The sequence below is a fragment of the Plasmodium fragile genome (genome assembly GCF_000956335.1).
Source record: "Plasmodium fragile strain nilgiri unplaced genomic scaffold supercont1.82, whole genome shotgun sequence".
Taxonomy (NCBI): Eukaryota; Apicomplexa; class Aconoidasida; order Haemosporida; family Plasmodiidae; genus Plasmodium; species Plasmodium fragile.
In genome coordinates, this window is record NW_012192662.1 from 9,266 (window position 1) to 23,029 (window position 13,764).

Consider the following 13,764-nt stretch of genomic DNA (forward strand, 5'->3'; position numbering starts at 1 on the left):
TTTTTTTTTTTTTTTTTTTTTTTTTTTTGCATGTGTCGTCATTCTGTCAGCGCACAGAGGGGGGGGTATTTATCTTGCGGTGGCATATGATTACATTTATCCAGAAGCTCCCACCCCCATGTGTTTGCTCTCTTTACCAGTGGTAGATGCACAATGCTTGTACGTGTAACGACGAAACGTTTTGAACCTCCGCACTTTGCTCCACCGCGGTGCGTCAGCTACACATACCAACAATGAAGAGGTGGGGGTAAGTGTAAAGTTGTCGCACCCAGTTCTCAAAGCATTAGTTATTGTCTCGATGTAGATGCCAGGGTGGGTACATATTAGTCTGTAAATACAGGCGCGCGTCCCCGCGGGACGTTCGCCCTCCACTTCCCCTCCTCTTGCAGTCGCGCAGCGTGCTCATAACACTTAGCGAACAGCGCTTCGTATTTTGTTTCTTTCTATTTTTGCTAAATGGATCGCCCAGAACACATTTCGAATATGCAACGTGTTGCTTCTACAGTTACCGCCATGGGGATAGGACGGTACATATATATGTTATACCATTCCATGGTGTGTTATTTTTTTTTCTTTCTCTTTTTCGCAATTTTTATTTATTTATTAATTTGACTGTAGTGTTGTGCCAGTTATCAGATTGATGCCTTACGCACAGTTCTACACAAAAAAAAAAAAAAAAAAAAAAAATGAAGCGGACTTAAAGTGGAAGAAATAAATTTGGGTTGACTCAAATTGGGGGGGGCATAAAAACTGCTTGCGAAAAATTACCACAAAAAATGGCCCCCCAAAGGAGGGTAAGATTGATGTGCTTTGGTCAGAGCCAAGTGGCCACAACGACTGGGTTACCCCAGCATGTAAATCACTTCCAAGCTATGATATGTAGCACCCGAAATGGGGGGAACACACATATGTGAGAATTACATGCACGCGGCGGAAAAGTCCCATCAGGGGGATTGCGCATTATTTTACTGGGCCCAAAAGGGCACGCTTTAAAGGGGGGGCTAAAAAAGCGAAGGGGAACACGCTACACACTACACACATACGGGGTGTATACACATATGTACGTACACATTATGCGTGCGTGGCTCCGCCTACATGGCAACGCCCTTGCCCTCAATGGAAACCTTCTGCGACTTTCGAGCCCTCTTCAACATTTTCATATTATCGGTAAGCCTTTTAATTTTACTTTTGGGCATAATTTTCTTGCTAGTGCTGGGCACGGAGGAGGGCACGTTAATCAAAAAGGAACATTCACTGTTGAAAGGTATGGTAGCATGTCTCTTCAATTCATTTTGCTCTTCCTCCTTCTCAATGCTAATTGAATCGGGAATTAAAGTTTTTGCTTTTTCGAGTACCTTTTTGTGATATTCAGGATTTTCTAAAATTCGTTTTTGTCTTTCTTTTAAAAATTGCTTATAGTTTGTGTTAATGCCTATGATGGGTCCCATCCAATTTTGCATAATGGTCCTGATCAGTTTTTTGTTCTCATCAGTTTCGTCCTTATGTGTGTGTAAGTAGGTCATTATTTTTCCTAGCTGGCTGCCCCTCAAGGATTTAATAGTAATGGGGAGCTGTTGTATCACCTTTAATAAATTCGTTCGTATGGTAAAATTTGGAAGTGCGTTTTTCGAGAGTGGCATTAGCCATAATGCTAAGACGTGGTAAATATTTAATTTCATAAAAAAAGGTTTCCATTTTGGTTTGGTTAGAATCATACACACTTGATCAATTATTTGTAACTTTGCTGTTGCTGGTTTTTTTTCTTTTATATTTTTTACATCTTGTTCATGCATTAAAATCATTTGGTTTAAAACATTTTCACAATATTGTAGACCGTCCTCTTCGGAAATCTTATGCACTCTTTTTCTTTTCATCTTTAAATTTTCTAGTATTTCATCAAAATGGGATTTTTTTTTTTTTTCAGATTTACCCGAATCGTTTATGTCTTCGTAATCTCCTTCATCGTCCAGTAGACTCAGAGTGGAAAACTTCCCATTGCTCTGGGCATTTTTTTTTTTTTTTTTTTTTTCCCCTTGGTCATTGTCGTCGATGATTAGGTCTTCCTCTTCGTACTCCTCACTGTCGTCTTCGCTCTCTTCCTCCCCTTCCTCCGCGACGCTATCTATGAATTTGCTCTTCTTCGAGGCTGACTTGACTTTTTTCCTTTTGCCGTCTTCGTCCGTCCTTTTATCCTTGCTGGGGCGCAGCTTTTTCTTTTTCTTTTTTTTTTTTTTTTTCCTTTCGATGTTTTTGTTGGTATCGCCGTCGTCGTCCTCATCCTCTTCATCATCATCGTCGTGATCGTCGCCACTTGCGCTGTCTTCACCACCATCACTAACCTGATCATTGCGAGCCGCCCCGCTGCTCTGGCTCTCATCAGAAGAGTTTTCGTCCCCAAAGATATTGTCTTTCGTGTTAAACTCGTCCTCTGCAGAATCGGCATTCCTTTCATTAATTTCTTCTTCGTCGCCTTTTTTCTTCAGTTTTGATTTCCTTTTCTTCTTGTTTGGGTTATTCTCATTCGAGGAGTGTCCTTCTGGGTCCTCCTGGTTTAGGTACTTTTCATCTTTTTCATCCAGGTCCCCATCCAGTTGTTGGTCTGCCTTCGAATTCGCTTTTCTCTTGCGTTTTTTTCCCACCTCCAGAGCGTTCTGCTCTTCATCCGAGTCAGCGTCCTTTATTTCTCTCTTCTTCTTCTTCTTGTTCTTGGACGGCATCCTCTTCGCAGCCTTCATCTTCATTTGGGAGCTCTCGACGTTGCTGCGTTCGACGTTGCCATGTTCACTATTACCACGTTCCACGTTACCGCCTTCCACACTGCTGCTTTCAACGATGCCGCCTTCATCTTCGAATAAGTCCGCGCTTTGCGCGGGTTCATCCGTGGCGTTACTGCTTGCGTCGGTTTCCATCATTCGTTAGCTTCTAATTAGGGGGTTCGCCTGTGGCGGCAGGCACAAAGAAAATACACAAGTATATTTGCACGTGCGTACGTACTGTATAATATGTTCCCCCCGCGGCGTAGCTTACTCAAACTAGTGGGCGTATTTTTTGCGTCCTCTCTTTAAACCCCTTTTAGCCTTTTTACATTCTCTTTTCTGGGTTCACGGCCTTGCAGTTCCACACGACTTTTATCTTCTTCTGAATTTTTTTTTTAAGTTTTTACCTGACCATAAACGTGACAGGTAAATAGCTATAATTTTTTTTTTTTTTTTTTTTTTTTTTTTTTTTTTTAATTTTTTTTTTTTTTTTTTTTTTTTTTTGAACTGTTCATACTTTTTTTTTTTTTTTTTTAAAAGGAGTAAAGTTCGCGCTAAAACAGTTGCCTCTCCGGGGACGCATAAAAAATGGGTCGGCGTCGATGATGGCCTTCTGTCGCAGAGTTTTGCAAAACAGCATGCAGGATAACGTTTTTGTGATTTTTCTCCAACTTGTGCAGAAAGGGTTTCTGGTTTGGCGGAGCAGCGGTGTGGCTAAAATGGGTGAGCTGAAGTTGAGAATTTCTCAAATTGCAAATTAGCCCAACGGCACAAGGGCCCATTTGAAAGGCAAAAATTGGAACCCCACAAAATTGCAAAAAAGCCGAGTCGCGCATACATAAGTATACGCATGTACTTCGTTAAGGTGTGCACGTGCTGAACCACGCCATCTGTCCCCAATACCCAGCTCACCTGCTCATGTGTTGCTCCTTTACTCCTATCACTTAGACTCTACATTTAGGGAAACACAACAATTTTTTGCCAGCTGAGTTTATTAACATTCTTTGTACAAAATCCTTTTTTAATGTATCGCCTCAATGTGCCCGTCAAGTGGCCAAACAATATAGGTGGGTGAATTTACGGCTAAGGTTCGCAGTACCTTGTCAGGTGTTTCCTCCCCCACCTGACAAATTTGTATTGTTGTTAAAATGAAAAAAAAATTAGCTTTCTCACCCCTAGCTAGCACGCCTCAGGGAAACATCCCTAAAAGGGGGGGGTATCACAAAAGAGTGGAGTTAAAGACAGGTACATACAATGGGACATCCTTCAAAACCGCTAATTGAACATCACGGTTCTGCGTCACTTACTCGGTTGCGGTGGAATGTGTAAACGCATAACTCATAATATATGTTCGCCTGCTCATTTTTATAAGTGTGCAGCCTGGTTGACCTTCCCACCCAATTCGTGGAAAGAAGGCATGTCCCTTCCACCTTTTTTTTTTTTTTTTATTTCGAATGAACGCAACGTGAGTATAATAAGGGGAACTATTTTTTCCCTTCATGGGGGCAAATATGAAGCTGTCATCCACAACACCTCTGTTGAAACGTACACGTATAATAGTATGCCGGTATTTATACGCACATTTGCGTGCTGGCCAGTTTTGCATAAGAGTAGAGATATGTTTGTGGCCTGGTTTGCACCCTTCGACACTTGAGCATTGTAAAGGGTTAGGGGGAAGATAATGTGCAAATTGTCTCGTTTTGCCCACCTGGGTGTACTGCTCGAATGTGTGCACATAAGCATATAAGTGTTTCCTGGGGGGGAAGGTGGACAACTTATCCTCCCTCACATAAGACAGACATGTCTGTTATGAAGGTCTATACATAAATAACACTGCGTAATGTTTCGGGCAAATGTATGGAGGGGGTTTACAAGTTGGAAATTTTTATAACATTAAAAAAACGAAGAGTTCACAAGGGCACATACATACGATGAAAACACAGATAACAAAATGGGCTTTCTTCCCCGCGTCTCCCCTTTTGTGGTTACTCATATGTACGACTTATTTTTCAACATGGGGACCTCCACAATTTTGCCTTTACACATTTTGGGAAAACAATTTGTCCATATGAGTAACCACCGATAGGCCGCTAAATACATTATAATATCCTCGCCAAAAAAAAAAAAAAAAAAAAAAAAAAAAAAAAACCTTGGTAGGGACAGGCACCACACTCGGTGTAGCTATACAGATCAGCACGAAAACTTGTGTTGCAACAATTTGATGTAAGATTTATTTCTTAGCACTTTTTGGTTCACCTCCTTTATGTGCCACATATATGTACATTCGCACGCAGTTTGTTTGTCCTTGTTTTCTTTATACCGTCGTTTTTTTTTTTTTTTTTGTTTTTTTTTGTTCTGCAGCTTTTACGTTGTGCATGTCGCTTGGCTTACTAAAACGTGTGCACAGGTGTTTTTTTTGTTTTTTTTTTTTTTTTTTTTCGCTCTTTGCAACTGGGCATATTTTTCAAAGGGGTGCATTTTACGTGAGTGGACTTTTTTTGCCTCATAATTCTTCCCATGTAGGTGCCCACGAAACGTTTTAAAGTAATATAGCTTTACGCAAATACGCCGTTACAGGGTGATAAACAACTGGTTGTTCTTTTTTTAAATCTGTCAATATTGTTTCCACTTTTTAATTGAAACAAAAATTGTTACTTTTTTTTTTAAACTTGGCTGATATACTGTTAAATCGGTTTGTTAGACCTATGTCATCCCTTCTTTTGGGCGTTCACGGGTGACGTGGTTTTTACGGCCACGTGCGCGGGGGGGCTGTCGCGGAAAAGACGTCCACAAGTAGCGTTTCATGTAGAGCGACCAACATGGGGAGAGGCAAATGAGTGAACTCATACGTATATACATCGCGCAGAGGACATTCGCATGCTCATTCACATGTGCATGTATATTATCTCTGTATGCGTAACTCTGCCGTGCAAGTGAATACCAAGTAGGGGACCCTGCGGATTGGAAGCCCTAACTCGCCATATGTTGCCCGTGACGGGGCCTTTAATGCCGCGTGTCCATAGGCGCAGTTTCCTCCACATAGACATGTGCCTGGAGCCCTGTGTGAGTGAGCACACACACGCGTGTACCCCATATGTAATGCTTCGCATGGTTATAAGAGAGTGGGAGGGAATTTACATCATTTGATATCATTTTTTTTTTTTCTTTTTTACACACACTGAATGGAAGCTAACCGGAGTTGCCCCCTTCCCATGGTGAAACAAATTGTTTGTCTAAAATTCCCCCCACACACTTCCCTTTGTTGATTTTTAAAAAAGTTTTAATTTTTGTGAAAGCGCCATTACACTGATCGGAGACAGAAAAAAAAAAAAAAAAAAAAAAAAAAAAAACGCGCACCTGAAGAGAGCAAGGCATCGCGAGGAGAGAAATTTCTGAGGGAGATGTGTGCGTAGGATGAGTAAGTTCACATATTCATGTATACGCTTGCGCGTTGGCACCTTTGCGCAACTCCGAAGAGAGTACCGTATAGATATGTGGAGAAAGTTGGAGAACAATCGGAGGGAGCTAATTACATGACAACTTTCAATCTTCACAAGTGTGAGAAGGGAGCGCGATAATATAGGAGAGACAGATCCGGTGTGTTTGTGTTTGTGATTGTGATTGTGCTTGTGATTGTGTTTGTGTGTGGGGGTGGGGAGGTGTACAGGTCACGTGGGTGAGCGGACAGCCTAAATAGATGTCTCACGGCTGGGCGAGGAGAGTAATCCTTCCCTTTTCGCCCTCCCTGACTGTCGGCTGTCCGTGTAAAGAGAGCACATATTATATGATACAAGGGGACAAGGTGGAGGGGAACCCGATGAACACACAGAGGGACGAACAAGATGAGCGAGACGAAGGAAGAAAACTACAAGAGCGGGTCGAAGACAAAATACCCGCAGTCACTAATGATGGATATGTCAAGGTCGTATATGAACAGGCAAGACAGAATCAACGCCCTGAATTTGTACATTCAGAAATCATCTTACAACCCACAGTTTCTACAAGACGATGAAGAAGAAGAGGACGAAAATGAGAGTGAAACATTAGGAGATATTATCCTGCGCATTTTGTCCATAATATATCCTGACCTGTCCCCAGGGTTATGGTTTATAATTCACTTTATTATGAACTTGATTGTTCTTTGTGTAAGTTTAAGTACATTATCAGAGCCAAATTTACACGACCCCATAGCTGAACCCAAATATAATAGGACCTTTATTTATGGCAGTATCTACTGTTGCTTCCTCATCCTGGGTGTGAACATAGCTTCCTTCACTCTAATTATGATCATCCATGCGATTATTCAGAAAGTGTTTTTGGAAAAGCTTTTACAACCAAGTGCCCTATGTGCAGCTTTTTACAATACAGTGGACCCTGAGCTGGTGTACCTGTTATGGTCATCTGTTCAGATTATCTACTGGAGGAGTAACATGATTTTAAAAAAGGGAGCTCAGGAAAGTGAAAATTATTTTGTTCTTCGTATTTTTGGTTATAAAGACCAAGACAACCCATTTACATTTTTGAATAGCATCAGTTGGTTAATCACCTTCCCAATACTATTATACATTGTATTTGCAGCGAGGTTGCTTTTCCTGTCCATTATATCTTTTGTATTTGAGCTGGGTTTCTTAATGAATGCCCATGACCTGTTAGGGAAATATTTGTCCAAGTATGGTATACTCCGCAAATTTAACATTGAATGGTTTATGTTCATGGCAGACAAGCAGGAAAATATTCGATCCCTCTTTGGCTACGAATTATATCAGGATGAAAAAATGATTAAACAGTTAGAAACAAATGACATTAGTAAGAAGTTTGTGCAGGATAAAGCGGAGTTGTTACTTTTTAAAAATTTGCCTCGTAATTGTACTTGTTGTAAAATTGCTCTAAATAGAAATAAAAAAAAAAATGCTATGAAACTGCTAGTGCCTCCAATTTTTGAAGCAAAAAATATTGTGAAGACAGAAAGCTCGACCATTAAAAACTGGTTAGCCTGTCATTATGTGGTGAATACACCTCCTTTAATTTTTCTTTTAAATAATAGCATACCCATGATTAATAAAAATTCAGTTAAAATTGGTTCTGATGTACTGTTCAGGCAAATCATCATGTCCTTGAAAATGTACTACCAGGAGAAAAACGACACGTATGCCTTCACTGGATCCGCCATGCATAATATGTCCTCTGATGAATTTTCCCCTAATAGAAATTTAATGACTTTGAATTTGAACAGGGATTCTAATTTAACTCCTTCGCAAGGTCCCTTCCCTTTTAGCCCCAAAAATCTTGTGACCAACTCCGATTCAGAATCTAGAGCGAAGAAGAAAATAAACTTAGAGAACATTTTCAACGACATTGATTTGGATGCTATCCGGATGGAGGCTGCTCAGGAGGAAGCGGGAAAGGGGGGCGTTGTGGTAGCGCGTCAGACGAATTCTGCAATGGGGATTAACGAGTCACGATCCTTGGTCAAGACAAAAAGTCGGGCCAAGCAGAAACCCAAGGCAAAGCGCGGATCCAGGAATGGTAGCAACGTGGCTCAAAGGAGGAGGGGCAAATCGGGAGTGTCAGAACGTGGCGGTGGGAGCCAAACGGCGGACAGGAGGACGTCCTCCGCGGTCAGCGACACGATCGAAATGAGCAGCGACAGGAGGGGGGAGCCACAAGCGGTGCACTTGGATGGTGTAAGTTCAGGTGCTTCTCCCCGTGTGCAACAAATTAAAAGTGTCAAAGTGAGCGACGGGGGGGTGCCACGGCGGCAACATCACCATCACCCATCGGATGACGAAGCGAATGGCAAACCGCATGACGGACGGGGTGGGAATGCCTCGTCGCTCAGGAAGGACACCGTGCAGGAGAATCTAGAGAGAGAAGCACGAAATGGTCGTACCGGCAAGGGAGAGGTGATTCATCCCTCCTCCTCGATCAGAGGACAGGACGAGGAGCCAAACATCACCAAAAAAGACACGTCCATTTTGGAAGGCACAAAGTTCAACATCTGCATCACGCCATCCCTGTCTGGCATTCAGGAAATGGCGAGCGAGAAGAAGGACCACGTGGGAAGTGCAAACGGTGACGTCAACGCGCTCTATGACGATTTGAAGGGCGCACAGGACGGGCCGTATTACCCGCCGCTGGAAAACTACAACAGCATGCAGGTGCAGATAAAGGACTTCACTATCGAGGACGTCCTGCAGAAGAAGTACACCATGGACTCGATGCATAAGTGCGAGATTGGGAGAGGCCCGTGCGAAAAGGGGGTGCCGCTCTCAACTGAAGAGGAAGAAGTGTGTGTAGACCGGGCCGCCCCGCGCGACATCGAGGTAGGGAACGCGGCCCACCGGCTGGACAGGGAGCACACCGTGGGCGCGCCTTTACAAAATGGGCCAGCGAAGCGAAACACCACACTGAACATCTCCAGTGACGAAAGCAATAAGGAGTCGTACACGAGAGAAGTGAACTCATCGTACCAGCTATTCGGGGATAGGAAAAAAAAAACAAACAATAAAATAAAGGAGTCCATTAAATTAAGTAAGAAAATGAAAAACAACGGGTCTACAAACAAAAACGCACAGTACTACCATTCGCATCTCTTGAACGAAGAATTGAATGTGCTGGAGAGAAGCGATGCAATCAACGTAAAAAAGCTGAAGGAGAATAGGAAAACCAAATTGTGCCCATTTTTATGCTTTAAGAAAAATAAAAAAGGACGATTCAGCAGAATAAAGAAAGATATTTCTCTCGAGATTGACGACCCCTTTGTTATGAATGTGAGGAGTCCCATGCAGATGAGTATAAATGGAAATGAATTCATAACAAAAGAAATGATTGAAGTTTTTTTGAAGCCAGAAGAGACGGAAGAGTTCATGAAGGAGTTTGATTTATCTGGGCATGGGAAAATTGACATGCTCATGTTTAGGAATGCAATAAAGAGAGCTATATCGTGTAGAAAAAAATTCATAAAAAGTTTAAAGGGACAAGAAAGTATTCTTAAATTGGTTCGTAGATTAATGTCTATTCTTCTTTCCTTCTTGGCATCTGTCGTTCTCTTATTCATTTTTGGAGTATCCGTCGACACTATCATTGTGACAGGGGCTGCGTTCATAACAGCCGTAACAGTTATTCTAAGCTATATGTACACAAGCTTTATCACCTCAGTCATTTTTATTGCCTTCTCGAATCCATACAATATAGGAGATCGTATAAGACTCGATGGGGGAGAAGCCATGTATATTAAGAAGATAAAAACATATACAACAGAGTTCGAAACAACCACAGGAAAAATCGTTATATACGAAAATTCAAAATTGAGTAATGCCAAAATATACAATGAAAGTAGATCCAAAAATGCTTATATTGACATATCCTTCAAGGTTGACATTAACACTCCTCTGCTTGCACTTAAGGAGCTCAGGAAAAGCTTACAGTTCTTGGTCGATAGTAGACCCAGCGATTTTTGCAAAACGAAAAATTTATATTTTGGCTACTCACTACAGCCGGGGCATTTTTACGAAATCAGTTTTTGGATCAAGTGCGTTGAAGGGTGGGGGAACTGGAGGAAAGTTTTTGAATTGAGGACAGACATTTACGATTTTATCATTTTGCAATTGAGACTGCTAAGCATATCTTACAGACTGCCCACGCAGAAGGTCGGCTTCACTGCTCCGCTCAATATTATGGACACGAGTAACTTGAAGGCGAATAGGAATAAGCCATACGACTACTCCTGCCCTCCTAAGGAAATCAGGAATCCGCTCTTCATGCCGTCTGCCAAACATAAGAGGGAGTTCGATTGGTCAGTCGATGAATTGCGCAGCGATGATGAGCCAAGCGGGGAGAGGCAAAGTGGGGAGATGCACTGCGGTGACAAGCAAAGCGGTGACAAGCAAAGCGGTGACAACTTGATGGGTGCACTCTGTGGGGATGTCCCTACCCATTTGTGCCGTACCGATGGGGTGGACCATGCCCTACTGCACAGGAGGAGAAATGGAAAAACTGAGCAGCGTGGAGGGGGTAAACCATCTGTACCGTTTTGGAAGAATTTCAAAGTGGGTCATCCAGCCATCGAAATGCAGAATATCCACAACCTGTGGGACGACAGTGAGGAGAGAAGTCCAGCACAATGGACACATGAAGCAATGCATGACTGGACAAAACACACAAGGCGTGATGAAGACGGAGTGAATACACAATACGGAACTACTTTCCTGTATGAGGAGTACAGTATTGAACAGCCCAACCATCTGCTCAATCCACACAACCTTTTGCACAGCTCAGAGGCGTCACAAAAAAATACATATGACGAGGGAGACGAATACTCTGCTGATAGTTCCTCTGGTTATGACAGCTTCGAATACGTAAAGCACTTTACAACACTTCATGATGGAGATCGAAGGGGGGTTCACGCCAAAGGTGGCAGAAGCTTTGTGCACAGAAGGGATTGCAATAAGAAAGACGAGTACTGAGTTCATTTTCTTTAACGATTTAGCGGGGTAGGGAAGTATGTACGAATTTGTCTCCTTTTGCTTGCTTTTCTGTTAAGGTGAGATGTGTCATTTCATATCTGCCTTTTATTTTGTCCTTTCGTTGCTGTTATATGCTGTAGGTGTGTTCGCATTTGTGGCAAGCTGTATCCTATGGTTCACCATTCACCTTTGCAATAAACCAAAAAAAAAAAAAAAAAAATTGTTTCAAAATTAATACCCGTTTGTTATTTTTCACCTCCCCCACCTCCCTTGCATTAGCGTTGGCATATTTTTGTAACACTTTTTTTCATCTGTTCTTTACATCCATTATACGACCATTTCGATGTTGGCCCATTTGTGTGTGTTCGTGAGGAGAAATATACACACGAACGCAAGCTTGTGTAGGCGTGCACATACGTCCACGCGCCCACCTCTTTTTCTTCCCTCATATGAGGGGAAGGAGTTAGTATGCATTTTTTTTTATTTCCACCCCTTGTCGTAGTATTTCGGTGCTAAGCAGGCATGCGTACATATGTGCCTGTGCCTATGCCTATACGTACACCTATGCGTATGCCTGTGTGTGTGTGTTTTTTTTTTTTTTTTTTTTCTCCTTTTTATGAGATAATTTGATACAGTTGTCAATTGTTTAGTTCATTCCCTGCACATGCATAAATGAGTCGTTTCTCCTCTCTCGCATTTTTTCACCGGACGCATCCTCCGCTAGACTCACTTCTTCCTTTCCCCTTTTTTTTATGTGTAAACAACAAAATGGTGCATTTTTCAAATTTGGTGAGAAATGTCAAACGGAGGGGGCACAAAGACACATGTGTCGCAAGGAGATAAAGGCATGGCGCAGACGCGGGGGGGATTTTTATGCCTCTAACGTTTTTGACAAATGGTACGTCCCAACGTTACGTGAGGGATGTGTTCGTTGCGGCAGATAAGTGATAAACAGGGCAGAGAAGAGGTCACCAAAACGCATCGTCATTTGTGGGAGAAAAGAGCTCATGAAAAATGGAAGCAGCCTGTTCTACCTTTTGGAAGGCTCATATTTGGGTCGATTTTGTAAAATTGCGCTGCTGGTGGCGGGTATGATGATGCGGGTAAACTTTTCGTTTGCCTGGACAAAAATGCGACTTGTACTTCATCGTACCCACTGCACTGGTCCTTGGGCGTTACTTTAGCATATCTTTGTCGATATTCGTTCTTAACGGGTAAAAGTGCAGGGTGCCCACGCGATGGGCAAATTGCTTTGGTTCGCACCTCCAATGTGTGGGCAGTAATAACGTGTATGCAACGCGTTGTTACGGACATGCACTTACACAACATCATGCATGCGCGAACGGGAAGAGCGTCTTTCTACGCACACACTGGACAGTTGAGAGGACAAATCTACAACAAAAAATTTGCGCGATTGGCTTACACAGGTTGTAAGAAAGGGACCATGGTGGGTGAATTCTTTTGCCAATGTATAATTGGTAACATGTGCATCGTGATGACCGATTAAATTAAATTTTATTTGAAAAATGGCTACCTTAAAATGAGGTAATTTTTAAAGGTGTTTTTTTATGGTTTGTGTTTGTCCATGTTATTTTATTATTATTATTATTATTTTTTTCCCTCCCATTTTGGCAACAGCAATGCCTCATCGTTGCCAATGAAGGAGTGACATTTGGACATGCGCGAATTTTACAAAATGGTTAAATTTTTTTTTTTGTTGCAAAAGGGGCAAAAAACCGGTAAAAATAATATAACGAAAAAAGGAGAGTTCCAAATTAACGTTGTTTTTCTAACTCGATGAGTAGCGATGCGGCGAGATGTTTTCCTGTGTGTTGCCTCTTGATGATGTTTAAAAAAAAGAAAAAAAAAAAATCAGTGCGCATCAAATATGCCAATTTTCAAAAATGGGAGGAAAAAAAACGCACAGCAACAATACGACGTGGGGATCATTCCTCTTAAGCGTGTTGGCATCTTTGGGAAGCGCAAAAGATAGCGGCAAAATGGGGAAGCAATGGAGGAGAAAGTAAGGCGATGCGAAATGTAGCGAAAACGCAACGGCGCGAAATGTTGGGAGGCGAAGCAAAAATAACCTATTGCACACAAAAAGTGCGATTTATTTCTGCCCCACTGAGAGTTGTGTACAACTGCGATGTGTATGTATTTGGCACATGTGCGAGTTTTAATCACTCTACAAATGGCGAATATTCGCCCTGTCGTTTTTCCGCTGCACAGGGAGCTGCATATTTCTCCATTTTGCATCAGGTGTTAGGACAAAACAAACATTTCGCGGGGAAAATATACACGTAGACGTGGATGTGAGGTGTGTACATGTGTATACGACACATTGGTTATGCGGTACACGTGTACATACATATGTGCTTTTAGTCTGGCCAATTTATCACCCATTTCACACACAAATGAAATCACAGGATACAACTCAATATACATGCACACACTTTACGTAAAAAAAAAAAAAAAAAATGTCGGAAAAAAAAAAAAAAAAAAAAAAATTACATTTCCATTATTTATTTTTTTTTTCTAAA

The 13,764-nt window shown here is 41.9% G+C and overlaps 2 protein-coding genes across 2 annotated transcripts; one reads left to right on the forward strand and one right to left on the reverse strand.

Annotated features, from left to right (window-relative positions):
- Positions 1 to 1,091: 1,091 nt before the first annotated feature.
- AK88_04915 (uncharacterized protein) lies at positions 1,092 to 2,909 on the reverse strand (the record flags this gene model as incomplete). The annotated part of the gene is made up of 1 exon (XM_012482519.1): positions 1,092 to 2,909. One exon carries the CDS (start codon positions 2,907 to 2,909, stop codon positions 1,092 to 1,094), a length of 1,818 nt encoding a protein of 605 aa, XP_012337942.1.
- Positions 2,910 to 6,598: 3,689 nt separating this feature from the next.
- Positions 6,599 to 11,221, forward strand: AK88_04916 (uncharacterized protein; the record flags this gene model as incomplete). The annotated part of the gene is made up of 1 exon (XM_012482520.1): positions 6,599 to 11,221. The coding sequence occupies one exon, from the start codon at positions 6,599 to 6,601 to the stop codon at positions 11,219 to 11,221; it is 4,623 nt and encodes a 1,540-aa protein (XP_012337943.1).
- Between the last annotated feature and the right edge of the window lie 2,543 nt (positions 11,222 to 13,764).